The following is a 27,137-nucleotide window of genomic DNA, read 5'->3' as shown; positions in this document are numbered from 1 at the left end:
ATAAACAGGGAGTATTATATAGGCATAATTAATTATTTTTATATGTCAAAGGGTTGAGTTGAGGTCATAGGTTATTTAAGGGCGCAAAATTATAAGAGTGGGGGGGGGAGGACTCGGACTAAGGGTTTCTATGAACCATGGAGGGTTATACATCCAGAACTATTTGATTTTCAACACAGGAGGCTGCAAATTAAAGGTATAGACTTATTTCTACTCCAGTTTTAAGTTCTCCTTAGTTGAAAGCCGTAGCGCGCCAATTTTTCGCGCGTTCTGCGACGAAGCCCCACTTTCTGGGGACGATGCGCCGGTGGCTTTGCGCGTGCGCGATTGGGTAAAGACTGCAGGGAAGCCCATAGTCACTTGGATGGCCGCCAAGTTAGGGCAAGCTCATGATTTTTCATCAATCAATTTATATACGAATTTTTAGTCGATGAGACTATTAGTTCCTTCAAAATATGAAGGCGAGAAAAAGAAGCGCTAGATAATTTTATCTTTTAAGTTTTCGCGTCGGTAAAGTAGGAAAAATTATTTTTCGTTAATAAATAGTACGCTTTGCCGCAGTAAGCCTTGTAGAAGTAGATCTAGGCTTAGCGCCACTTCCCAAGCCAACGCTACTACATTACAGAGAAAACAACGTACACTCGTAACACTTTGCACTATTTTCAGGTAAATCTTTAATTAAACGTTGTTTTAGCGTTGAATAAAGTTGAAAACGCGTATTATGTGGGTTATAATGTATTTTAAAACTGTATTCGTTACCCCAAATTCGTAACTAGTATGGTATAACCATTACGTTGAATTTGACAGCGGTAACTTCAAAGTGTTTTTCTTCAATATATCATCCCAAATAAGCGAATGCATATCAAAATATTTCTATTTGTGGTAATTACGAGTAAGAATTCAACATCAGAAACATAAATTCATTTAGAAGTATAGGCATATCCATAATATGGGTTCCTCGGTGTCATTGCTCGAAGACACCGAAGAGCAGAATCATACGTATGTAGTAGAAACAGAGCTTAAAACGTGCCTTATTTAATAATAATAAATGCAAATAAAAAGGTTCTAAATACTGAGTGCTTTATTTATTGTATAACATCCAAGTACTTTTAACGAGTTATACTTCTGTGACCTCAAAGACTTTTGCACCATTTTAATTTAGGTTAATTAGTCAAAAGGTTTGTAAGAGGTGTTTTTAGGCGTGGTTCTTAACAGTCCCCTATTACGCGTCTTCTCGTTAATGACTGTGTAATACTTTTCGTCGGGTTAAGTTTGTATGACGTATGACGCGTCATGTTCCTCCCAATGCAGCTAAACCATGCTAGATCCGTCATCGTCGGAAGAGGAAAGCGAGAATGAGGCGGTGGAAGATGAAGGTTCGGGGACGACTATCCACCCATCGTCCGCCACGAGTTTGGAACTCCCTCGCAGCGGAAGCGCCACTCGTAGCGTTTCCCCGGGTGGGAGTACGGTGGATAGTCATGTCGGAGCCACGTCGGGAAGCACCGGCGGGAGCTCGTCATTGTCTTCCCGAGCCGGTACCATGGCTAGGCCCTCGAGTCCTAGTCCATCCATGGTTAGTGAGAAAGAACCCTCTTCCACCAAAGATAAACAAGAAGATGCCTTCGAGAGAGCCGAGAAAGAAGAAGAAGAACGCAAAAAGAGACTCCAGCTTTATGTTTTTGTATTAAGATGCATCGCTTACCCATTTAATGCGAAACAACCGACAGATATGACACGCAGGTAAACACCCTCTACACATAAGCTTATACCAACACGGACTTTTAAGGGGACACTAGATTAGCAATGTAGATTGGGAAATTAGAATAGGCTAATAGTAAATTTCAACACCGGTGTGCAAACTCAATCACGGGAACTGTATGTGGCGCCGCCCGTGGGTAAATGGGAAAATATTTATATCACTTGACTTGCAGTGCAGCCCAATCCCTTTAGACAGTCTTAAGGGACACTTGACTGCAATGCAGCCCATTCTAGTGTCCCTTATTATTTAGAATGGCAACCACTTTGAAATCCACCTTAATTCCGACGCGTGTGCCGACACTGCCGAGGCTTAACGCGTGATTTTTAACTGACAAAACGACGCGTCGTCTGGTTTAAAGTCGAAATGCTTCTATATTTTCGACTGTGAAGCGGACGACGCGCCGTTTTAGCTGAGAGATTTTGTCAGTTCTCGTGTTAAGCCTTGACACGCGCATTGGGAATATAATTCGATTAATTAGTGTCGTTTATTAATTTGGCAGACAAACTAAAATAACGAAGCAACAATTAGAAACCATCCAAGGTCGTTTTCAGTCTTTCTTAAAAGGGGAAACTCAAATAGCGGCGGATGAAGCCTTTCAAAATGCTGTTCAAAGCTATTACGAAGTTTTCTTAAAAAGTGATAGAGTTGCACGCATGGTGAATAGCGGCGCTTGCTCCGCCCACGATTTCCGGGAAGTCTTCAAAAATAATATCGAGAAACGGGTCCGAAGCTTACCCGAGATTGACGGGCTAAGTAAAGAGACTGTCTTAACGTCTTGGATGACTAAATACGACGCCATCTTTCGAGGAGACGAGGACACGCGAAAACCTCAAAGCAGACTTCAACAAAATGTAGCTTCGGAACTTATACTCAGCAAAGAACAACTCTACGATATGTTTCAAAATATATTAGGCGTTAAAAAATTTGAGCACCAACTTCTATACAATGCTTTGCAGGTAATTATTCAGCCCCGAATCGATCGATTGTTTTACCCCCGAATCGGTCGATTGTTTTACCCCGAATCGATCGAATATTACCCCGAATCGATCGATTATTTTACCCTACTCGATCGATTGTTTTACCCTACTCGATCGATTGTTTTACCGTACTCGATCGATTGTTTTACCGTACTCGATCGATTATTTTACCGTACTCGATCGATTATTTTACCCTACTCGATCGATTGTTTTACCCTACTCGATCGATTATTTTACCCGAATCGATCGATTGTTTTACCCTACTCGATCGATTATTTTACCCGAATCGATCGATTGTTTTATCCTACTCGATCGATTATTTTACCCGAATCGATCGATTGTTTTACCCTACTCGATCGATTATTTTACCCTACTCGATCGATTATTTTACCCTACTCGATCGATTATTTTACCCTACTCGATCGATTGTTTTACCCTACTCGATCGATTATTTTACCGTACTCGATCGATTGTTTTACCGTACTCGATCGATTATTTTACCGTACTCGATCGATTATTTTACCCTACTCGATCGATTGTTTTACCCTACTCGATCGATTATTTTACCCGAATCGATCGATTGTTTTACCCTACTCGATCGATTATTTTACCCGAATCGATCGATTGTTTTATCCTACTCGATCGATTATTTTACCCGAATCGATCGATTGTTTTACCCTACTCGATCGATTATTTTACCCTACTCGATCGATTATTTTACCCTACTCGATCGATTATTTTACCCTACTCGATCGATTGTTTTACCCTACTCGATCGATTATTTTACCCTACTCGATCGATTATTTTACCCTACTCGATCGATTATTTTACCCTACTCGATCGATTATTTTACCCTACTCGATCGATTATTTTACCCGAATCGGTCTATTATTTTACCCTACTCGATCGATTATTTTACCCGAATCGGTCTATTATTTTACCCCGAATCGGTCGATTATTTTACCCCCCGAATCGGTCGATTATTTTACCCCCCGAATCGGTCGATTATTTTTACCCCGAATCGGTCGATTATTTTTACCCCGAATCGGTCGATTATTTTACCCCCGAATCGGTCGATTATTTTACCCCCGAATCGGTCGATTATTTTACCCCCCGAATCGGTCGATTATTTTACCCCCCGAATCGGTCGATTATTGTACCCCGAATCGGTCGATTATTTTACCCCGAAACGGTCGATTATTTTACCCCCGAATCGGTCGATTATTTTACCCCCGAATCGGTCGATTATTTTACCCCCGAATCGGTCGATTATTTTACCCCCGAATCGGTCGATTATTTTACCCCCGAATCGGTCGATTATTTTACCCCCCGAATCGGTCGATTATTTTACCCCCCGAATCGGTCGATTATTTTACCCCCCGAATCGGTCGATTATTTTACCCCCCGAATCGGTCGATTATTGTACCCCGAATCGGTCGATTATTTTACCCCGAATCGGTCGATTATTTTACCCCCGAATCGGTCGATTATTTTACCCCCGAATCGGTCGATTATTTTACCCCCGAATCGGTCGATTATTTTACCCCCGAATCGGTCGATTATTTTACCCCCCGAATCGGTCGATTATTTTACCCCCCGAATCGGTCGATTATTTTACCCCCCGAATCGGTCGATTATTGTACCCCGAATCGGTCGATTATTTTACCCCCCGAATCGGTCGATTATTTTACCCCCCGAATCGGTCGATTATTTTACCCCCGAATCGGTCGATTATTTTACCCCGAAACGGGCGATTATTTTACCCCGAATTGGTCGATTATTTTACCCCCGAATCGGTCGATTATTTTACCCCGAAACGGGCGATTATTTTACCCCGAATTGGTCGATTATTTTACCCCGAATCGGTCGGTTATTTTTCCCAGAATCGGTCGATTATTTTACCCCCCGAATCGGTCGATTATTTTACCCCCCGAATCGGTCGATTTTTTTACCCCGAATCGGTCGATTTTTTTACCCCGAATCGGTCGATTTTTTTACCCCGAATCGGTCGATTTTTTTACCCCGAATCGGTCGATTATTTTACCCCAAATCGGTCGATTATTTTATCCCGAATCGGTCGATTATTTTTCTATTTCAGCTTGACTCAGCGGACGAACAGGCGGCTGCAATTCGAAGGGAGTTAGATGGAAGAGTTCAAAAAGTTAATGAAATGGAAAAGGTACACGTCATGCAAATTTAACGATAAAGTTTAAATTGAGAAAAATTAATAATTTTTAATTTAATTTAATAATTAATAATATTTCTTATTCTTTCTTTCAGAACCGGAAATTGATGCCCAAATTTGTGTTAAAAGAAATGGAATCGTTGTACATTGAAGAACTCCGTTCCTCAATCAACCAACTTATGGTAAATTTAGAGAGTCTACCCGTTGCCAAAGGAAACGCTGATGGCAAGTACGGGCTACAGAAACTTAAGCGGTACAACCATAGGTGAGTGCAAAACCAATTTTTTTACTAAATACTCTACAGGGGGGCGACGGGGGGTCAAAGGTCAAGTTATGGGATGCGCGTGAGTTGATTTATTATTGTGGTCAAGAAATTGAAAAATGAGAAACATATTTACCTTAAATCCTTCTTATAATGGATTGAAATCAGAAAATATGGGAAAACTTAACGGGTGGGCGGGTCAAAGGTCAAATTAGGGGACGCGCGTGTTGATTTATTACTGAGGTCAAGAAATTGAAAATTGAGAGAAACATATTTACCTTAAATCCTTCTTATCATGGATTTAAATCAGAAAATAAGGGAAAACTTAACGGGTGGGCGGGTCAAAGGTCAAGTTAGGGGACGCGCGTGTTGATTTATTGTGGTCGGTAATAAAAATAAATTTTAAAATGGGAAACTTACTTAAATCGCTCTTATCATTAATATAAATCAAAAAATATTGGGAAAGAAAGGGGCGGGGGTCAAAGGTCAAATTCTGGGACGCCATGACTTCCTTAAATCCTTATCATGGGAAAAGGAAGTTGGTGGTAATAATCTGATTTATGGTTGAGGGTATTGGGTTAAAATCCGTCATTGTGATTCTAACTGGAGTTTAGTTTACAAAAACAGTATACAGGGTGTTTCAAGACGGGTAGTTGCCCTTTCTTGGAACAACACCCTGTATTTTGTGGCAGGTTAGGTACGTTGGATTGTAAACAAACGTAGTTTTGTCAAGGCTGTAACCAAGGGTAAAATGGGTTTTACAATTAAACTTTGCGTGGTTTTCAGGATACAGCCTTGCTCTTATATATATAACAGTATCTTTACCGCGCTATAGTGTGGGGAAAGATACAATTTAATTCTTTTATACGCCTACAATACTTTATTTGTGAATTAAACTTAATCCCGGCTTTTTTAAAAACCTACGTTTTTGGCGAGTGGAATTACTACCCCCTCTCCCCCGTTTTTGTTGTACGCTGTCTGGCAAATCCCACGCAGCTGCAGATGGCATATTTGACCCCGTTTTTTGCAAAAACCTATGCCATTTTGAAAATAAACTGTCAAAGGTTTATAGATAAAAACGAAAAGTGTGCTTCGTTTACAGTTCCCAGTCTTTGGCTGTAGACGCCATGTAAAATGAGAAGTAAATTAACGTTCCCCACCCCCTCCTCTCAACCCCCTACACGAATTAACCAATCGGAGAAGAGATTTTTGAGGTCAAAAGGGTCTATGGTGGCGACCCAAACGTTAATTCTTGGTACTATATTGAGCCTTCTGCCTATAAGTCTTCTACTACTAAATTTCTCGTGACGTCACACGCTCCTTTCTCTTATCTCGTTTTGGCGACCATATTGGAAGTTGTCAACTTAGGGCGTACAATTAAGACTACCAATATTGACGTCACACGTTTACGTAGCTCCTCCCCTCTCAGTACCAGTCTATAGACTCGTTTTCCGTGCTACGGTCGTGTAGGTAATCATGCGCACACACTGAGATGAAAAGGGGGCGTTTCTCGTATTACACGGCGCGAGCAAACTTAATGAAGTGTACTTTTTGGTGTTTATCTATGAACTTTTGCTAAAGCTACAAAGTTTCTTGACTCTTAAATCTTAATGAACAAATAGTTAATGATAATTTCTAATTAGCGAACGGAGCTAATTACCGGTTAATTTTAATATTAATATTTCAGCGTTTCTAAAATTAAAAAAAAATATAATAATTAAATTAAAAATGTTCTCGTTGGTTAATTGACCTTTTCCTTGACCCCTGTACTTTTTTTTCTCTCTCTTTTTCTTTGTGCCTGTTTTCCTTTGTACCATGGGTTTAAATCCTCAGTCGATCAAGGTATAGTAATCATATTATAATATCTTAACCTTTTGAACTATGAAATATATATATTTGTTTAATATTATATATACCATGGAGGGAAAACACCACCGTTTACATAAACATTACAACCCTTTTATCATATAGTGCGCATTAATTGATATTATCACTTAAAATGCGCTACTAATTATTATAATTATTTAGTTTAGTTTAGTTATACAGGTCATGTAGATTTATTTAGTAAAATTTTATAGGCGAAATTAATTAGTTTACAAGTGTAGCGTTTATTCATTTGCGATCGAAGTAAATTATTACCTAATTAGAGATTAGTTTTAATTGAAAATAAATTAATCTAATATAAGAATCAAGATACGAGAGTGTGTGTGAATTTAAAAAAAAAATCAGAGGTGGACACTGAATGAAATCTTAGCCAATAGGAGGAGATTTAATTTGTTAGAGGTATTGTACAGGGTGTATCAAAAAGGGTAATTATTATAGGTTCCTTTTTTTTTTTTTTTTTTGGAACAATTAGCAGCGATGGGTGAGAAGTTAATAATTAAATTAATTTAATTGGTATAATTATAACTAATTTTGCGCGTAAATTAAGACTAAAAGCACCGCCGTGTTTCTTAGCTCACGTACTAATAAAAATAAAAATAAACAAAACATTGGCAATTCCTTTCCCAAACAAGCCACACACTAGAAATTATCTTTTTTTTAAATTAATCATGATTAAAAAGCGATAAGTTTTGATTTCTTTAAGGTTAAATACATGGAACTTATGCGGAGAAATAAGGTACCCATATAATGTGAGAGTTAGTGATTCTGTTTTCAAAAAAAAAAATAAAACAGTGCCCACCTCTGCTTAGACAAAATACCCTAGCATGGTGTTGTGTCAACTTTTGTCAAAGTGTTTTTTAAACCAAAAAAAAAAAAAAAAAAAATTCAAAGAAAAAAAAAATATTATACCTATAGTTGGTATAAATGTTTTCGCAATCAGTATTTGTGTTTTATTCATAAATTTATCATTTTTTTCTCTTGTCCCGCATCCCGTATTAAGTGTTTGTTGTTGTTGTTAAAAGTTGAATGCCAAAGTGAACTTTTGTGTCCAATTTACATGTACATGTTATTTCCCCCCTCCCCCAAACCCCTTTCTTCTATATTTCTATCTCAAACTATGTATTACTTCTATTACCTCGCGGTTTTTGCCCCCCCCCTCTTTCCAAAATCAAACTAATTTAAGGCATATACATATATATATTTAATTAATTAACTAATGAATTTATTAATTTTAATTGGGGTTTAAATACTAATTAAAACTAAAACGCGCGTCTCAAACCTTTACGCATGTTGTAGTGTTTTTTCTTCTATATCCCGTACGCTTTTATGTTTAGTAAATATATTAATTGTTATGTGCTTAGTAGCAGAGGTTTTTGATGATTTTTCTGTTCAACTTAATTGTAAGTCTGCTTTAGAGTAGATAATTTTTGATTTACTTTAATTAGTTTGAAGGAATTATAAATATGGCGTTAAAACTTTGGAAGTACAATCCGTAATGTATAGGCGGGGATAATCTCTCTACTGGGCATGCGCGAATTTCTTAGCGTTAGCAGCTCTTTGAGAATGGGCCTTGGCCTTTTTACGTTGAATCCCAGCGCTTAGTCACGTGGCATTGCCCAATCACTACTCCGGGACATAGTAACGCTACTTCAAAACATAGTTCTTGAAATACACAATACATAACGCGTTGTACATCCTTTTAAGACAAAGAATTCTTTAAAGGGTCGCTGGTGGAATAATTATTTTTTAACGTCATTTTATTTTTCATCTTCGATTTGTTTCTTTTCTCTCTCTCTCTTTCTCTTATTTCCAATCCATGCTGCTCGGTATCATTTAAATTAAATATCAGTCGGCGTCGTTCTTCGGTATTAAGGCAGGTAGAGCCTCTAATCTTGGGGGCTTGTATTACCGGGTATTATAAACTCAGTCTGAATCTATTCTCTACTACTATTTCTTATTACGTATTTTTTTATATAATTTATTCATTATTTATTATAATTTATTATTTCTCTTTTCGTTTTGTAAGTTTTTCGTCCAGTTTAATTTTAATTAGAAGTTATTTTTGCGTTCACGAATTATTTGGAGGGAGAGTGAATTAACTTATTTACGTAAATAATTGGGTTTTAGAAGCTTGGGCTGTGGGTGACGTCAATAAAGGGGTGTGGCGTGGTACAGGTTAAAGAATGCCTATCAGTGTTATCGTAGTGCTACGCGATTCCCTGTGTTGTTTCTATCATGTTTTCCAGTAAATAAAAATGTTTAGTTCAGGGAAACATACAGGGTTCATTAAAATTCGGGAAATTTGTGAGGCTTGAGCAAGATTGCTCAAACTAAAAATAAACTCAAATAAAAACACCGCAGCAGTTACTAGGTGGCCTTGCACCTGGAAATATCAAAGAAATCGGTTTCCCAAACGTTCTATGAACCCTGAACATAGAATCGATACAGATGATTGTTTAGTGTTACAATAATACTTATAAATCTAGGAGGAGCTTGTACCATATCCACCCACTTACTGACGTCACAATGGCTTATTCCCCTCAAATATCGCCCCAAGTTTATTAAAGTATAAAGAATTCTCGGTGTAACCTCTAGTATAATTCCTGACGGCGTAGAATCATTAAAGGGATACTAAAATGCGCGACGAATGCATTGCCGCGATTTTAATTGGCAATTCACCCTCCCTTCAAGAATAAAATCCATTTTAGATGTGATTATTTTTTTTTAATTAGCACGATGCCCTGTACCGAACGATCGCTTTTGCCGTAATATTCTCGATATTGAAGATTAAAAATGTCTGTAACGTGAATTCACATTTCTATTGCGAACTACTTCGTGTTAATAAGCATGAAAAAACAATACTTATAAAATTTTCCGTGTGGCGCTTCACGAATTATATAGTAAATGGGATATCAATATATTTTTGAAATTATGTTGCTGAATTTTTTTGGCTAAAAGCATGATGGATACTTTGAAGTTATATCTATATAACGTTTCAGAACGTGTAAACACTGCATACTGCGATATGGTTTATTATTTTTTACTATCAGGAGTAAATAATAGGAGGGGAGTGTGGTGGTGTTTATTTTTGGATTTTAATTTGAAAATAAGTAAAGCTGCTTTACGCGCGTGTAAATTGTGCGTAATATTTTAGAAATAGTGCTTTAATAGTGTGCTAATACGAAATTCATCGAGTAATAATATAATATAGGTTTAATTTTAAGTATTTAGAATTAATTTCATTGGGTTCCATTAGAGAGCTCAATAATATCCCTCCTAAATAATCCCTTTTAACTATTTCCTTAACCAATAATTAATTAAAAAAAAAATAGAAAAAAAAAATAAATTATTATTCCCAGTAAAGTTTAGGATTCTCAAAACATGTACATGTAATTTAGGTATATTATTATTTAAATTTTTTAAAACTATATTAAAAATGCAAGATGGATCATTTTCGATATTATTTTTATTAGAGTCTCTAATAAAAAAAATAAAGTAGAGATTGCCAATTCGTAATTTATATTTTAATTTAAGTTTGGCTTTCGTGATATGGTAGTTATTTAATATGATGAATTGATGGTTGGTTTTAGTTTTAGTTTCGGTTTTAGTTGATTGGTACTTGGCTTTCCGTAGAAAGAGAAATGACTTTCTTCTATTTTGTTTTGATTTAAAGGGCGTATTAACAAAAGTGAATATAAATAATAGAAAGTGCGCAGTATGAATGATTCAATGAAAACGTGAAGCCCCGCCAAGGATGATGGGGTTGGAGGATCTACAGCTCAGGTTGGGTGGGACGCCAAAAATGTGGGGGATGAATAGTCGGACTCAGTGGTAATTGGCTAAGAAGGGTTACAGACGAACCTATTACAATTGAGTTCCACCATTCCTCCCCCCATTTCTTTTTGGAGTCCCACCCGACCTGAGCTGTGCACCGATTTTCTTCCCCCAGATTAGGCATCCTCCCTCCATAATCCTTGCCTCCGACGAGTTCTTACTGCCCACAACTCTATTATTTCTATTCACATTTGATATTGGAGATAAAATAGATGATCTTATGAGTTGTGACGCGTTAAGTACTGAAGATCTATCTCGGATCAGGGATAGATTTAATTTTAGTAATAGTAGGAATGGAAAACGGTTAGTATTTACTTCAGTCCGCCTCATAGCCCAGTATAGAGCCCCTCCCTCCCTCCAACACGTAACGAAAAGTTTAAATTATCTTATTGGTTGACTTAAACTACGTTTTGATGACGTTGCTGACGGGGACGGCGAAACATATGTAATTCCTTTTTACCTCTGTCGCTATGACCCTCCCGCCTCTTCTTTCATGTCCCCCCCGTCCCGTGGACTTTGACGCGCGCCCAGATATTACTCTGTTCTCCATTCCTACTCCTAAAATTAAATCTATCCCTGCTCGGATTTTATATATAAATAAAATCATTGGCGACTTGGTCAAAACATTTAATGAATTCGGATTAAAAATATATTTAACTATTAATTAACTAGATTGAATTTTATCTCTTAAACGCTCTTTAAAAGTTCATATTTTGTTTCGACTAGCTCATTTTACGAAACGGAGTCCACTTGGCCGAGTGTCAGCTTACAGTTGACTGCTCAATACTTACAAGCACCATTATGGGTGTTTTTTTACGATGTCATTACGTGCACTGCTTCTTTAGTGTAGGAATTATTATTTTTTTTTATTTATTTGTTTACACGATTGTTCACGAGTTACAATTGTTTACCTGCACTATTTTTGCGTGCATTTATTTACACACGGGATGATGGTTTCTTGAGTGCATTTGTTTGTTTTGGGATATCTTTTTTGGTTTTTTTCTCAAAAATGTTTATACCACAATAAAAAGGTAATTGGAATAATGACGCACAAGTACTTGACAATCTGGAAAGTTTAAAAAGAGCATGACGCATGACAGTTGGTTTAATATCAATTAACAGGGCACTATTAATTATTATTACTATTATTCAAATTTATTTCTATATATTCTCTTTTTCATTCTTCTTATTATCTTATCTTCACTTTTCTCTCTTCCGTTTTTCTTTGTGTTTAATTAATTATATTTAATCGTGAACTAAACAAGCCATAGTATTTTTAATTCGTCTACATATATTTATTATTATTTTATGATAAATTTTAATTAAAATCAATCCGGAGCGTAGATTTTTTTTAATTTTTTGTTGATTAGCTAACGTAAGAAATCCTATTAACACTTTCACGAAGACTTATTTATAATTAGTAATTAGTAGAGTAATTTCACTCTTACTTATTGCAACGTCATATCCCCCCTACCCTCCTCGGTGTCATGCCATTTATTCCCCCGCCCCAAACAACACCTCTCAATTGATCCTACTATATTGATCATGACATGAATGCATACAGCTACTAGGAATATTTGTGCCCCCATATGTATCCTATGTTAAAGGCCGACTTCCATCGAAAAGGGTTCTTACGAACTGAAAACCGTGCATAGAGAGTAACAATGGAGCGACCGTGCCGATTTTCGAATCCCCGCTGGTCAAAATTTTGAGGGGTTCTTACGAACTGAAAACCTCGATACGGGGTTCTTACGAACTGAAGATAAACAATAGATATTTTCCTTCAGAGGGTCGTAAAAATCGGGAATAAAATATTTAAGAGACTTTCTATTGTTTATCTTCAGTTCGTAAGAACCCGCATAGCAAGGTTTTCAGTTCGTAAGAACCCCTCCAAATTTTGCCCCAGTGGGGACTCGAAAATTGGCACGGTCGCTCTATTGTTAAGAATCGATGCACGGTCTTCAGTTCGTAAGAACCCTTTTCGGTGGAAGTCGGCCTTTAATTTCTATGAGGGGTTTGTGAGTAAACCAGGTTTGAGAACTTAACTTACTATTCGTCATGCCTCATAAGTCTGATGGCGTCTTTATAACTGTCGTTTCATTGGTTAGTAGCAACGCAAAGTCAGGCATGCGCGCTAGGTGCAACAGAAAATTCGCGATGTAAAGTTCTTATACATACCTAGCTCTTCCCATGAAAAAAAAACTCCGCCGTAGATATGTTGAGTGAAAATGACTAGTACACAATAATTCCAATTAACTGTATGTATTCCTGTTCACGATCACAAACATTCATTAATTCCGTCATCTCAGAATCACGTAGAAATTAATTACAAATTTGATTTAATTTAAACTAATTACGCATTTTCTCTCATTTGATAATGCGACAATATTATTGGCTTGTTTAGTTTAGCTCTGTAACTTCTTAACTTTGCTCGCAAAACTAATGATCTATTTACTAACCCTCGTTACCCTACCAGAAGCCAATCTTCACTTACCAAAGAAGGTTTATCCGAAGATGCAGACACCACATTGTCTAAATTGGATGTGGTGCTGTCTTTTACCTTAGAAGTAAGCTTCCCTTTCCTCTACTAACTACCTCTAACTTAACTAACAAATCTAACTCTGTACTACGCGAGAAAACAACTCTGATAGTTAGTTAGGAAACAGTTTCATACGGTTTATGATATGATATGATAGTTGACAGATAGGCTACATTTGTTGTATGATATGTAGGTTGTTGTCATGGAGGTGAAAGGGTTAAAATCATTGGCACCAAATCGGATCGTTTATTGTACGATGGAAGTTGAAGGTGGCGAAAAGCTTCAAACGGATCACGCAGAGGCATCCAAGCCAATGTAGGTCAAGGGTTAAGGGCCATTCCATTGATTACTTGCGGAGAAGTGTTCCAACACTCAGGCGCATGGGAGGTCGCCATCTTTGGTTATTTCCTTGACTCCAACCAAGAGGCTACGCCTGACACTTGCGCGGTGCGTCTTGGCGCCAGGGAAGTAACCAACCCAAGAAGGTGACCTTCCCGGCCCCGATGGTGTTTGTCCTTCTCGTCTTTAATTAATGGGGATGGTCTATTGTAAATATGAAGCTCAGGGTTTTTGGTTTGTCTACAATAGGTGGGATACGCAAGGTGACTTCACAACATCTCACCCATTGCCAAACGTTAAAGTGAAGCTATACACTGAAAGTCCCAGTTTATTATCGTTAGACGATAAAGAACTTGGGAAGGTAATTGCATTAACTACAGCTGGCTGATTTAGACGATTTGGCTAATTCAGGCTTTTGGGGTTCGTGTTAGGTTATAATAAAGCCAACGCCATTAAGTCCTAAAACTCCGGAGTGGTACAAAATGCTCGTTCCAAAAAATTGTCCCGATCAGGATCTGCGAATTAAAATAGTTGTTCGTATGGACAAACCTCAAAATATGAAGCATTGCGGGTAAGTAATTGACCATTTTGGTGTGAAAAAAGGGGGTAAGGCAACCATAAGTACATGGCCATCCCTCTCTGGGCACTCTCGTGATCCCCAAACCCACAGCGCATGCGCTAAAAACGGGATGGACCAAGGCAAAGTCTACTGTCTCGAATGACAATGAGTCTAAGTAATTAACCATTTTGGTGTGAAAAGAGGGGTAAGGCAGCCATAAGTACATGGCCATCCATCTCTGGGCAGTCTCATGATCCCCAAACCCACAGCGCAGGCGCTAAAAACGGGATGGACCAAGGCAAAGTCTACTGTCTCGAATGACAATTGAGTTTTTCGTTTACTTAGGTATCTCTTTGCTCAAGGGAAAAATGTGTGGAAGAAATGGAAGAAACGATACTTTGTCCTAGTCCAAGTTAATACCTTTTATAATTAATTAACTTATTCCATCTTGAGTTTAATTAATCTAATTAATTTCGAGGTAATCTTATTTTAAAGGTATCACAATATACATTTGCAATGTGTAGCTATAGAGAAAAGAAAGCCGAACCGGCTGAAATGATGCAATTAGATGGCTACACGGTAGACTACATAGAACCCATTCCTGGTAGGTGACTTGTTGGGGCCGCTTGCTTACTGACGTAATGGTTGAACCTGATACATGACATGACATGGTGTTGGTGTGTTCTTAGAATTGGAAGGTGGTCGGTTTTTTTTCAATGCTGTCAAAGAAGGAGATAGCATCCTGTTTGCCAGCGATGACGAGAATGAAAGCCACCTATGGGTCATGGCTATGTATCGAGCCACGGGACAGTCTCATAAACCCACTCCCTTAGTTCAACCTGCCACTAATAAAAATTCTACCATCTCACGTTTACAAGGAGGTAAATACATCAAGCATCAACACGTTTAATTAATAAATTAGCAGTCTTATTCCTGATCAGCGCCACCTACCCATAGCGGTGACTTTGAGAACTACTGTAAGCGGCAAGCCAATCGGATGTCGCTAAAATCTGGTGACGTCATTTTTGGTAAGACCCGAGAGTGCCAGTCAGTGACGTCACCAGATTTTAGCCACATCTGATTGGCTTGCCGCTTACAGTAGTTCTCAAAGACGCCGCTATGGGTAGGTGGCGCTGATCAGGAATAAGGCTATTGTGGAGTAATTCATTTGGGTTTAAATTGTAGACGCTGACAGGGCGCGTAAACATGGCATGGATGAATTCATTACGGCCGACCCAGTTAAATATGCCCACCACTCGCTCTTTCGAACGCTCCAATACTTAACGTTAGAATACAGGCTGAATGATCCATTTTGTTCCTTGGTAAGTCTTCCTCAACTTTTTTGCGCTTGACGCGTTTTTAGCAGCTAAGGCACCCCCGGCGCAAGTTGCGCTTGACGCGTTTTATTTATGCGGGACTAGCGGCAAAGGCACCCTGCGTTGCCTGTCTGGACATTTTTATTAGTTTAGAGCCGCCATTTTTAAAGATGGCGGAGGGCAAATCGAACGCCTAAAAGCTTACCATGAATTCAGTCTATAATGTATTATAGGTAATCAGTGTACTAAATATTAGCGAAATCGGTTGAAACGCGCGGTATTTATTCCATGAAGGTTTTCTTACATTTTTGGCAGCCATTTTTAAAGATGGCGGATGGTAAATCGAACCCCTAAAGCTTGCCTTAAGGCCCGTCTATGAGATATTGGGAACCAGTGTACTGAATATTAGCGAAATCAGTTGAAACGCGCGGTATTTATTCCATTAAGAGTGTTTTTACATTTCTGGCAGCCATTTTTTAAAGATGGCGGAAGGCAAATCGAACCCCTAAAGCTTGCCTTAAGGCCCGTCTATGAGATATTGGGGACCAGTGTACTAAATATTAAAGAATTCGGTTGAAACGCGCATTCAAGTTTGTTTTTTTTACATTTCTGGTCGCCATTTTTCAAGATGGCGGCGGATTTGAAAAATATTTCTTAGGGCGTGCCTACTACTTAAGAGTAACGTCCCTGCAAATTTCCAGCATTCTACGTAAAGCGGTTCGTACTGGGCATTGGAATATATCTTTTAAATTCGGGGGTTCTTTTTATTTATTTACGATGTAGGGTTGGTTCAGCCCTGGTCAAGTGTTTGTTCTTGATGAATACACTGCCAGATACGGTGTCCGCAGTTGTTATCGTCACCTTTGCTATCTGGGCGACTTATTGGACAGGGCGGAAAAATCAGTCATGATTGACCCCACCCTAATTCACTACAGTTTTGCCTTCTGTGCTTCCCACGTTCATGGCAACAGGTATGAGAACCAATTTCAAGCAGTAACCTTTTGACCCCCCCCCCTCTCTCTCTATCTTGTTTTTCTATCTCGGTGTTTGTGCTTTTAATTCGTATTCTCTCCCCCCCCCCCCCACTTTCTATTTGGATTAAATTAAAGTAGAATACCATCCCCCCTTCTCTCTCTTTTAAATACTTTCTTATAATTTGCCGATATTTAAATTATTGCTTGTGTAATTATTTCCCCCTGTTTTTAAATTATTAGGGTTCATTAATTAGTGTTTTAATTGCTTCAAAGACGGATGTGGGTATAGTTTTACTTCAATACAGAGTTTAAGAAATATGATATTTATCGGTAAACATTTGCCGATATACGGTAAAAAATCGTCCGATAATCGGCAAAAAAATATCGGCCGATAATCGGTAAATAAATATCGGCCGATAATCGGTAAATAAATATCGGCCGATAATCGGTAAATAAAAATATCGGCCGATAATCGGTAAATAAAAATATCGGCCGATAATCGGTAAATAAAAATATCGGCCGATAATCGGTAAATAAAAATATCGGCCGATAATCGGTAAATAAAAATATCGGCCGATAATCGGTAAATAAAAATATCGGCCGATAATCGGTAAATAAAAATATCGGCCGATAATCGGTAAATAAAAATATCGGCCGATAATCGGTAAATAAAAATATCGGCCGATAATCGGTAAATAAAAATATCGGCCGATAATCGGTAAATAAAAATATCGGCCGATAATCGGTAAATAAATATCGGCCGATATTCGGTAAAAAAAGAAAATCTTCCGATAATCGGTAAATAAATATCGGCCGATATTTAAAAAAATCGGCCGTTAACCGGTAAAAAAAATCGTCCGATAACCGGTAAAAAAAATCGTCCGATAACCGGTAAAAAAAAATCGTCCGATAACCGGTAAAAAAAATCGTCCGATAACCGGTAAAAAAAATCATCCGATAACCGGTAAAATCGTCCGATAACCGGTAAAAAATAGTCCTATAATCGGTAAAAAATGTCATCCTGTAATCGGTAAAATATCTGCCGATAATCAGTTAGCCGATTGTCGCTAAAAATGTGCCAAAAAGCAACCCTTTTTCTTATAACTCTCTAAACTATTAATTCATCCATCCATCTTTGAGACAATTAATTTTAATTATAATTACGTTCAGTGTGTGTTTCTAATTATCTTAGCTCTATAATTTGTTTGAATGAAAATTTGTGCTGGGTTTCTACTATCAATTCTCGAATTTAACAATTAGTTCTATACATAATTAGTAGATAGGTCCTCTCTCTCTCTCTCTCTCTCTCTCTTTCTATATAAATATACTGCAGATCTCACACATATTTTTGTAGAATTTTTTGTAAAGAATATTCTCTATCTCTCTCTATAAATTCTCCCTTTATAGTGTGCTTTTTATGTTGTGTTTGCTTATTATTACCCTTAAAACATTCTTCTATAGAAATTTTTAAAAATCTCTCTCTATCTCTCTCTCACTCCATTTTTTGATAACAATTTTTTGCAATTACGTAGTAATTAGAGCTAATTAATTACGCGTATTCGGGCTTACTTAATTAATATATTTAATTAATTAATAAATAATGTTATGTTAACGGATGAAGGTAGGTATATGGTATACGTAAGTTTTTTTAACCATACGTTCGCGCGCATTTAAAACGCGTAAAACAGTATTTATCGGTCGGGTAAGGTCAGAGGTCAAAGTAAAGATACTATTCCCCCCTCCGCCCCCGCCCCCGCCCGCAGGCCACTTCCGGTCGGTTTAGGAATTTTCAGGGAAATGTATGTTTGACGTGTGCTATGAATGAATGGTCAACCCAAAAAATTTAAGAGCTTAAAAAAAAATATATTAGTTTTTCGACCAATCACATGTTGCTCTCTCTAAAACCTTTTGCACACACACACTAAAGTATTGCACCAGCGTCAGGACAGGTCGCAACAGAAGTAAGGTATGTCTCTCCTCTATCTATCTCTATCTCTATCTCTTTTCTTCGTTATTTAAAAAAAAAACCGTTCGTTGCTCTCTATCTCTCTGTCTCTCTCTTGTCTTCAAATTCTATGCGCTGCCAATTAATTAATTAACTCAATTAACAATTCCCAATTACTTCGCTTTACACTTTTACCCCCCTTCTTTCTATGGCTAAATAAATGTTCCAATGTGTATCTTCGGGGTCAGCACTTCTCGTTAATCCGGAGTTTTAATTATAACATACCCCTTTTGTCCAAGTTTTCTTTGATTGTGGTTACATTTAGTCCTATTCTTTTTCTTACGATAGGGTAACAGTTTTACGTAGTGCTTTGTTTTATTTTCGCACTGGTCAATGGTATTTTCTTGTACCATATAGAACATTCCATTAAGTACTAGCGGGGAAATAAACCCCTCTCTCTCTTCTTGGTGAGATTTGAAAAAGGTCATCTCCACCAAAACCTCTTGTGGTTTTTGCTTTTCTGTATGTAATTAATGGAATGGTCTATTCACTGACCACTTGGCCAACGATGATGAATCTTGTTCTGTAGTTTAGTTGAGCTATAGTTGGGGGGTGGGTAAAGTTAGAAACACGAACGGGGTTAATACAGGTCAGTAGAAAAACTTGGGACAGGTCAGAGAAGTCGAAAATAAGCCACAAAGATCAGGGAAATCATAGGAATTAGGGAAAACTCAGGGAATGTTGAATATTTTGTGGAAATCCCGATGAAATTTTCACCTACGCCTACCTACACAAAATGTTGTTTATTTTAATGTTGTAATTAATTTTCTTCTGGGGTTTATTGATATGTATTGCATGAACAATATCACTTTGTTTCGTAGCACTTTAAGATATAGCCTAGATTTCAGGCCAAGTATAATTTTTATGTACATATACGCTGCACTAGTTCCAAAAAGGAAAAAAGAAAAACTACCCCCTCTTAAATTATGCATAATTCACGCGATGGATCTTAATCTTAATAAAAAAAATCGGTGGGGAAAGTGAAAAAGAAATCGCAATGATTTAATTAATAATGTGAGCTTGCTTTAGTTGATCTTTTAAGCTTTGTCCACATTGAGCTCGCGCTCGCGTGTTCGCGCCTTCGTTTATTCGCATCTTCGTAACAGTACATGAAAAATATTTGCCCTACTGTTCAGATACACGCAAATATTTTGCTTTTCCTATTCTGAGAGCCAATGAAATTTGAGAAATCATTGCGCCATCTACGTTCACCATATTTATTAATAGTGACTCGACTGAGCTGCACGCTGCTTCCGCCATTGTGAAAAAGTGATAAAAACAAAACTAATCGCCTCCCTCCACACCCCACCCGTACTCTCGTCTGTGATTGGTGCTTATCTCGCGAAGGCGCGAAATTCTTGGCCTAGTCGCAAGAAATTTGCATCTTCGCGATATGAGGACGCAAAGTAACGAAAACCCAATTTGGACAGCAGAGCGATATTGCAAACAAGCGCAGCGAAGATGCGAACGCGCAAAATGTGTCAGTCTGGACAGGCCTTTAGAGGCATTCGCGAACCCGGTAAAAACGCGAGGGGCTATTCACTCTTGACTCCCTCTAATAGGAGGAGGCTCGGAGAGACCAAATTCCTCGTCAGCCCCCCCCTCCACCCACTCAAAAACAGTACCGACACGCGCAACAGAGATAAATTTGTTTGGAACCACGGAAGAACTGTTAGGATCACGTGACGTCTGGCTCCCCGGCTTTGAGCCGAGGTAGGCGCGCGTGAGATAGAGAAAGGACTGCGCCGTTCTAGTTGCCTTCCCCCTTGTCTTTCCCTCTCTTTTCTCTACTTCCTCCGGGCTCTAATCAAGCTGTAGAATTTTTAAAAGAGTGATTGGCCTCTCGCTTAGAACGTGTTGATCAGCGTATTTTCCCCCCAAAAATTCCATAAAGTAACGCTTTAATTTCAAACGAATGAATTATTGGGTGTATAGAAATGATATTATTATTATTATTATTATTATTATTATTATTATTATTATAATGATGATTAATTAAGTCTAAATATTATAAAAGTGTTGAAGTTTCGCTGGTAATTTTTACCTTCTAATTAGAGGTTAGATTGTAAGAAAAGCAATTTTTCTTCCCACCCAAAAGGCCAGATGGTATTGGTACAGTGACTGTGGAAGAAAAGGATATATTCCAGGGCATTAAAGAGCGACTGCGCATATTATTAGAAAATCAAATAACAAATTTTAGGTATATTGATTTGAAAATTCGGCATTTCCTAAATGCTAATTGCAGATTTAAATATTAGAAACAATTCAATTTTCTAATAGGTATTGTTTCCCCTTTGGGAGACCAGAGGGTGCTCTGAAATCAACATTGTCTCTGCTGGAGAGAGTAAGTTTTGCCGTTACTTGAATTGTTAAAGCGTCAGAACTCTGGTTCCGTAAGAGATACGGGAAATCCTTTTGAGTATGTTATAGTCCAATTTCTCCCCTTTTCAACGGTACTAATTACTTGGGATTACGACAATTAGGGCCTGAGTAATTAAGCAAAATGTTCGTGAACGTCGTCTCCGTAAGGTTAACATGGGATTTTTGTCTCTCAACTTTGGAGGGTAATAACTCTGGTTCTATAAGAGATTCAGTGAAATCCCCTCAGTATGTGATAGTCCTATTTATCCCCTTTTCAACGGTACTAATTACTTTGGATTACGACAATTAGGGCCCGAGTAATTAAGCAAAATGTTCGTGAACGTCGTCTCCGTAAGGTTAACATGGGATTTTTGTTTTTCAATTTTGGAGGGTAATAACTCTGGTCCTATAAGAGATACGGGGAAGCCCTTTGAGTATGTTGTAGTCCTGTTTCTCCCCTTTCCAACGGTACTAATTACTTGGGATTATGACAATCAGGGCCCGAGTAATTAAGCAAAATGTTCGTGAACGTCGTCTCCGTAAGGTTAACATGGGATTTTTGCCTCTTAACTTTGGAGGGTAATAACTCTAGTTCTATAAGAGATTCAGGAAAGCCCTTTGAGTATGTTATAGTCCAATTTCTGCCCTTTCCAACGATACCGAATACTTCAGGATTCCTTTAAACGTGCCTTCAAAAATAGCCAAATTGACTAATAACGATTTTTTTGGTCTATTTCTCCCCTCCCCCCCCCCCAAATTAAGGTATTAATGAAGGATGTTATGACGCCAGCTGCCCCCGAAGAGGTACGAGCTGTCATTAAAAAGTGTTTAGAGAATGCGGCTCTAGTTAATTATCAAAGAATCTCGGAGCAAGCTAAGATTGAAGGTAATCAATTAATTACCAATTATTGATCTTTTAATTAAGAACAGTTACGAATACGTTTTACTTTTTCTTTTTTCTTTTCTCATTTATAAATCGAGAAGAGTCTACAAATGACGAAAGTGCTCTTCCCAGTAAAAAACTGGAAGATCTGATTCATTTAGCAGAACTCTGTGTTGATCTACTTCAGCAAAACAATGAGCATTATTCAGAGGTAAGATAAATTTCTATTATTCTTAATTTAATTTAAATTAAATTTACGCAATCGCTAATTAAAAATTAAAATTTTCGATTTTCGATTGATTTTATAAAATTTTCATTATTAAGGATGGCACATGCTAGTTTTTTAAATTATTCTCTATTCTCTATCTCTTTTGAAAATTATTCTCTATCTTTATTATTCTCTTTTTTTTTTTTTAAATTTATATTTAAATTTGTCTCGAGCGTATTTTAGAAAATCCTTAATTTTATTATAATTAATTAATTTTTTCTTAAATTTTTCTGAATTTTTTTTGGGTTTGTTTATGTATAATATTTTATTACTATAATTATAAGAGTTTAAAAAATGGTACGTTGAACTAATCGGGGGAAAGAAATATCAGGTTTCAAAAGGTGGGTGTGTTGTGAATCGTGTTAAAAGTCCGAAATATTGCGCAATATATAATATTTTAATTAATTTGAAAGTTACGTAGATGTTAGTCCTACTGTCCTGTTTAATAGACGTCGTTAAGGCCCATTCAGACGAAAGTAAAAATCTTACGTTAATTTCGTTTCGTTCCCTGTTCCTACGCGAGAGCAGACGAATAAAATGAGTCTCGTATATGAGTGATTTTTGAGCCAAGACTTTTGAATACTAAAATAACCGAACATCCAAAATGTTTACTACAAATTCCGCGCCAAAAACCTTAAAAAAATTTCATATATCGTCTGCTAATGCGTAGCTCGACCGATCACGCGTCAGTTGGGCATGATCGAGTGAGCTATGGCTAAAGAAAAGACGCTAACAAGGTGGTAGTGCCATCTCGACACTCTTTGCCCGATAAAATTAAAAACTAGTTTTCAAACTAACCCCGTGATTGAATCTTATACGTAGTCGTTGACACGTGACTAATTAAGCGAGATAAGCGACTTCACCGAGGTGAAAGTAACAAAAACATTTTAGTCCATAGTCTGAATGGGCCTTTAAGAGCTTAGTCTATTTTAGATCACGATAGAAATTTTTGTAATTTGTTAATTAGATAATGTAGACTGTAGAGAAATGTACACTACACTGGGTTCGCCGCCTATTCTAGTGTCCTTTCTAGTTCTTTTTGGGTTATTGATTCAATCTACCCCCCCCCCCCTCTCCTCCGCAACATGTTACATTGTGAAGTTATTCGCAGTTGCCTCTCGAAAAATTTAAAATTTATTCATGCAGTTTAATGCCATGAATAAATTATATAGGTACTAGAACCTTTGTTATGTTATTAGTCAGGCTGATTAAGTATATCCTATCCAAAAAAAAAACATTGCAAATAATCAGTCGCAATTAAGATGTACTCCAAATTTGGTCTGGTGTACGCAAGGTAAGTTGAGCTTGCCGGACTAAGAGGTTGAATGAAAACTGACGAATTTGGACGCGATTCCAGCAAGGAGTACTATATTGGGCCCACACCACACCACAGGATGGGGTGGGGTGTGGTGTGGGCCCGATATAGTACTCCTCGATTCCAGCTTCGAAACGTGATTAAAAAATTCCTCAGTATTCACCAACCAACCAAGTAAATATTGCCTGATTCTGACCAAACCACTGTTAAACCACTCTCCCCTGACGCAATTGACAAAATCATCCGTCTTTAACCGAGTATATATTCAACCAAAAGCATGGACCTTTCTTAATATAAAAACTTATCCAATATTGTTCCTATTAACAAAAGTTTATAGATAGAAACGTAAAGTATACTTCGTCGAAGCTTGCTCCCCGCCGTGTAATACGAGAAACCCCCATTTACCTCTTGGAATAGTGTCGACCCCCTTTTGTTCACGACCGTAGGCACACGCGTGAATTGGCCTATAGAGTAATGTCAGTTCTACGTATGCAAACGTATCTCTTAGCTCAGTGTCATCCCCCCCTACCAGGCGCGTACAGCATCCCCTCTTACAAAAGAGCGCCTAGAGGAAGGGATACACAGTCTGCTCCCCTCTCTACCGACACTACTCTATGCTGGCTCTACTACAGTGTACTATTTTCTATAAAACTTATGCCTCAAAGAAAGCTCTTCTCTAGCTGATTGGTTCGTGTAGGGGGCTTGTTTATGGCGTCTGCAGCCAAACGCTGGGAACTGTGAGCGAAGTATACTTTGGGTTTTCATCTTTGAACTTTTGCTACTAACCTATTTATACCGAAAGAATATCGAGATTGTAAATCCAGGTACAAAAAACCAATTGTCGTAAATTAATGTGATGTGCTTATTTTTTTTCTCATTCCTTCGTGGTACTCTCTCTCTCTGTGTGAACACCTCCTTTCTCTCTCTCTATCTCTCTTAAAATTATCCCAAAAATGATGTTGTTGCTTCCCTGTCATCTTCCTCAAAAATTCAGGCCTTCCGATCGGTGAGTGATATGGCTTCCTTACGTCGTGGCGCTTTGCCTTGATTTTTAATTTTTGATTTTTATTTTATTTAAATTTTTGGACTTTTTGGTGGTGGTTTTTTTTTTTTTTTTTGGAATTTTATTGACACTTTCCCGGCACATAATTTAATTAAATCTAATTAAAAAATTTCACTTATATTGTTATCAAAATTTTGAGGTTGATTTTAGTGATGAGTGGTTAAATTTCATTAAATTTACCAAAAATTGATTATAGATAAGTCCTCAGATATTTTAGATTTCTAGCAATAATTATTAGTCATAAAATGGTTCCGCAAGTCACTTATGTTCCCCCCCCCCTTTTTTTAGCCCTTAGTTCCGGCATTTGCTTCCGGAAAATCCGGAAGTACAGTATAATGGAAGGTTAAAATATTTCTACACCCCCGTAGGACAGAGAGTTGTGGAACCCTTTAAATTTAAATACAATTAGTTTGTAATTTATTTACGTATCTAAAATTAGATTTTTTTACCCAATTAGTAGAAAAAAAAATCACTCATCTCATAAAATATTTGCAATAGACTATTCCATTAATTTCGGAAGAGAAACAAACACAAAAAGGGGCAAGGTAAGTCACCTTCTTGGGTTATTTCCCTCCGCTAGAGGCAGTGCGAGTCGGCACCAGGGAAATACCCCCAAGATGGCGTCCTCTCGCCCCTGTGTCTTGGAACGCTTCTCTGCAAGCAATTCATGAAATGGTCTATTATATTCATCTAGAACTAACTAAATTTACAAGGCACATATTTTTCACTTTGGCATGACAAAAGTTTTGTCAGATTTTTTTATGCAAATTTTTGAAACTTTTTCTCAATTTCTTTCTTTCTTTACTAATCAATTAATTTAAGGAATTATTATAATAGACCAGAATTGACAAATAAATAAGAAAAAGGTCCTTCTAGTCTATTATATAGTATAAGAGAATATTTAATTTTGTGTTCATTTTTAATTGTCATTTATTTTTTAATTTAACTGGAAATGGTGTTGTATTTTCCCCCGCTGTACCTATAACGATCTTTCATGGTGTTTTCTACCGTCTTGTTGCCCCTTTTGGATATTTTAGGATCGGGTAAGTTTTAATTATACAAATACCAAAGCAATTTAAATCTGTAAACAAATAAACAAACAAACATACATACATCGTACTCCGTTTAGCGGCGTATTTTTATTAGGCTGGTTTTAGATATCTATATCTATATATATGCTATTTCTACGAATTTCTCTTAACGCGGTGATTGAACACGGGCAGAGAGATGATATTGTGTTTCTGTAATCGTCGTGTTTTTAGGCATTTGCTTGGTTCAGTGACCTTCTCGTTGAACATGCCGAAATTTTCTGGTCCCTCTTTGGGGTTGATATGGATGCAGTTTTAGCTGAACAACCTCCAGATACATGGGACAGTTTCCCACTTTTTCAAGTGCTCAATGATTACTTACGCGTAGATGGTATTTAACTCATCAATTAGTTTGAATTGCAATTAATTAAAAGAATAGCCCTCAACTGCGAACTTCAAACGCTAAACAAGTCAAATTAACGCATCCGGAAGTAACCCCCCCCCGGCTTGTCTGGAAGCAAATCCCCCCCCCTGGCTTATCCGGAAGTAAATCCCTCCAGCTTATCCGGAAGTAAATCCCTCCAGCTTATCCGGAAGTAAATCCCTCCAGCTTATCCGGAAGTAAATCCCTCCAGCTTATCCGGAAGTAAATCCCTCCAGCTTATCCGGAAGTAAATCCCTCCAGCTTATCCGGAAGTAAATCCCTCCAGCTTATCCGGAAGTAAATCCCCATAGGCTTATCCGGAAGTAAATCCCCATAGGCTTATCCGGAAGTAAATCCCCATAGGCTTATCCGGAAGTAAATCCCTCCAGCTTATCCGGAAGTAAATCCCTCCAGCTTATCCGGAAGTAAATCCCTCCAGCTTATCCGGAAGTAAATCCCTCACGCTTATCCGGAAGTAAATCCCTCCGGCTTATCCGGAAGTAAATCCCTCCGGCTTATCCGGAAGTAAATCCCTCACGCTTATCCGGAAGTAAATCCCTCACGCTTATCCGGAAGTAAATCCCTCACGCTTATCCGGAAGTAAATCCCTCACGCTTATCCGGAAGTAAATCCCCATAGGCTTATCCGGAAGTAAATCCCCATAGGCTTATCCGGAAGTAAACCTCCCTCCAGCTTATCCGGAAGTAAATCCCTCCAACTTATCCGGAAGTAAATCCCTCCAACTTATCCGGAAGTAAATCCCTCCAACTTATCCGGAAGTAAATCCCTCCAACTTATCCGGAAGTAAATCCCTCCAACTTATCCGGAAGTAAATCCCTCCAACTTATCCGGAAGTAAATCCCTCCAACTTATCCGGAAGTAAATCCCTCCAACTTATCCGGAAGTAACCCCAGCCTATTCGGGCAATCTTACTTCCGTTTTCGTTTGGGGGCTATTCTAAGTCCTCGATTAGTTTATTTGTTTTACAATTCCCGAATGTTTTAATAAAAGAAAATCTCTGTGGTGGACGTTTTCACCAACATTTGAGGGATACTTTCGCTCCTCAAGTTGTGCGATATGTAGACTTAATGGAATCTTCCATCGCCCAGTCGTTACACAAGGGCTATGAAAAAGAAAGATGGGAGCTCAAAGGGTATAA

General features: G+C 37.9%; 2 protein-coding genes across 3 annotated transcripts in view; one reads left to right on the top strand and one right to left on the bottom strand.

The window, feature by feature from the left end:
- The window catches only part of LOC149588592 (UPAR/Ly6 domain-containing protein bou-like), a 105,503-nt gene that overhangs the window by 55,750 nt on the left and 22,616 nt on the right, over window positions 1–27,137 (bottom strand). The window lies entirely within an intron of this gene.
- The window catches only part of Cadps (calcium-dependent secretion activator 1), a 36,962-nt gene continuing 9,914 nt past the window's right edge, over window positions 90–27,137 (top strand). Inside the window, exons 1-22 of one of the 2 annotated variants that reach the window (XM_089862368.1) lie at window positions 90–666; window positions 1,312–1,743; window positions 2,262–2,718; window positions 4,838–4,918; window positions 5,020–5,189; window positions 11,631–11,750; window positions 13,381–13,471; window positions 13,637–13,758; window positions 14,032–14,143; window positions 14,214–14,353; window positions 14,687–14,753; window positions 14,837–14,945; window positions 15,031–15,222; window positions 15,527–15,663; window positions 16,441–16,628; window positions 18,559–18,597; window positions 20,735–20,836; window positions 20,917–20,980; window positions 21,760–21,883; window positions 21,979–22,091; window positions 25,789–25,945; window positions 26,990–27,131. In XM_089862368.1, coding sequence (XP_089718494.1) covers window positions 1,319–1,743; window positions 2,262–2,718; window positions 4,838–4,918; window positions 5,020–5,189; window positions 11,631–11,750; window positions 13,381–13,471; window positions 13,637–13,758; window positions 14,032–14,143; window positions 14,214–14,353; window positions 14,687–14,753; window positions 14,837–14,945; window positions 15,031–15,222; window positions 15,527–15,663; window positions 16,441–16,628; window positions 18,559–18,597; window positions 20,735–20,836; window positions 20,917–20,980; window positions 21,760–21,883; window positions 21,979–22,091; window positions 25,789–25,945; window positions 26,990–27,131 — 3,152 coding nt within the window. In that variant the 5' untranslated portion in view covers window positions 90–666; window positions 1,312–1,318. The remainder of the gene's footprint in view (window positions 667–1,311; window positions 1,744–2,261; window positions 2,719–4,837; window positions 4,919–5,019; window positions 5,190–11,630; window positions 11,751–13,380; window positions 13,472–13,636; window positions 13,759–14,031; window positions 14,144–14,213; window positions 14,354–14,686; window positions 14,754–14,836; window positions 14,946–15,030; window positions 15,223–15,526; window positions 15,664–16,440; window positions 16,629–18,558; window positions 18,598–20,734; window positions 20,837–20,916; window positions 20,981–21,759; window positions 21,884–21,978; window positions 22,092–25,788; window positions 25,946–26,989; window positions 27,132–27,137) is intronic. The other variant, XM_089862369.1, reaches the window with a different exon arrangement.

The sequence above is a fragment of the Phalangium opilio genome, unplaced genomic scaffold (assembly GCF_054372755.1).
Source record: "Phalangium opilio isolate 3A_F unplaced genomic scaffold, DU_Popi_V2 ptg000540l_1, whole genome shotgun sequence".
NCBI classification, from domain to species: domain Eukaryota; kingdom Metazoa; phylum Arthropoda; class Arachnida; order Opiliones; family Phalangiidae; genus Phalangium; species Phalangium opilio.
This window is presented reverse-complemented; position numbering and strand designations above follow the sequence as displayed.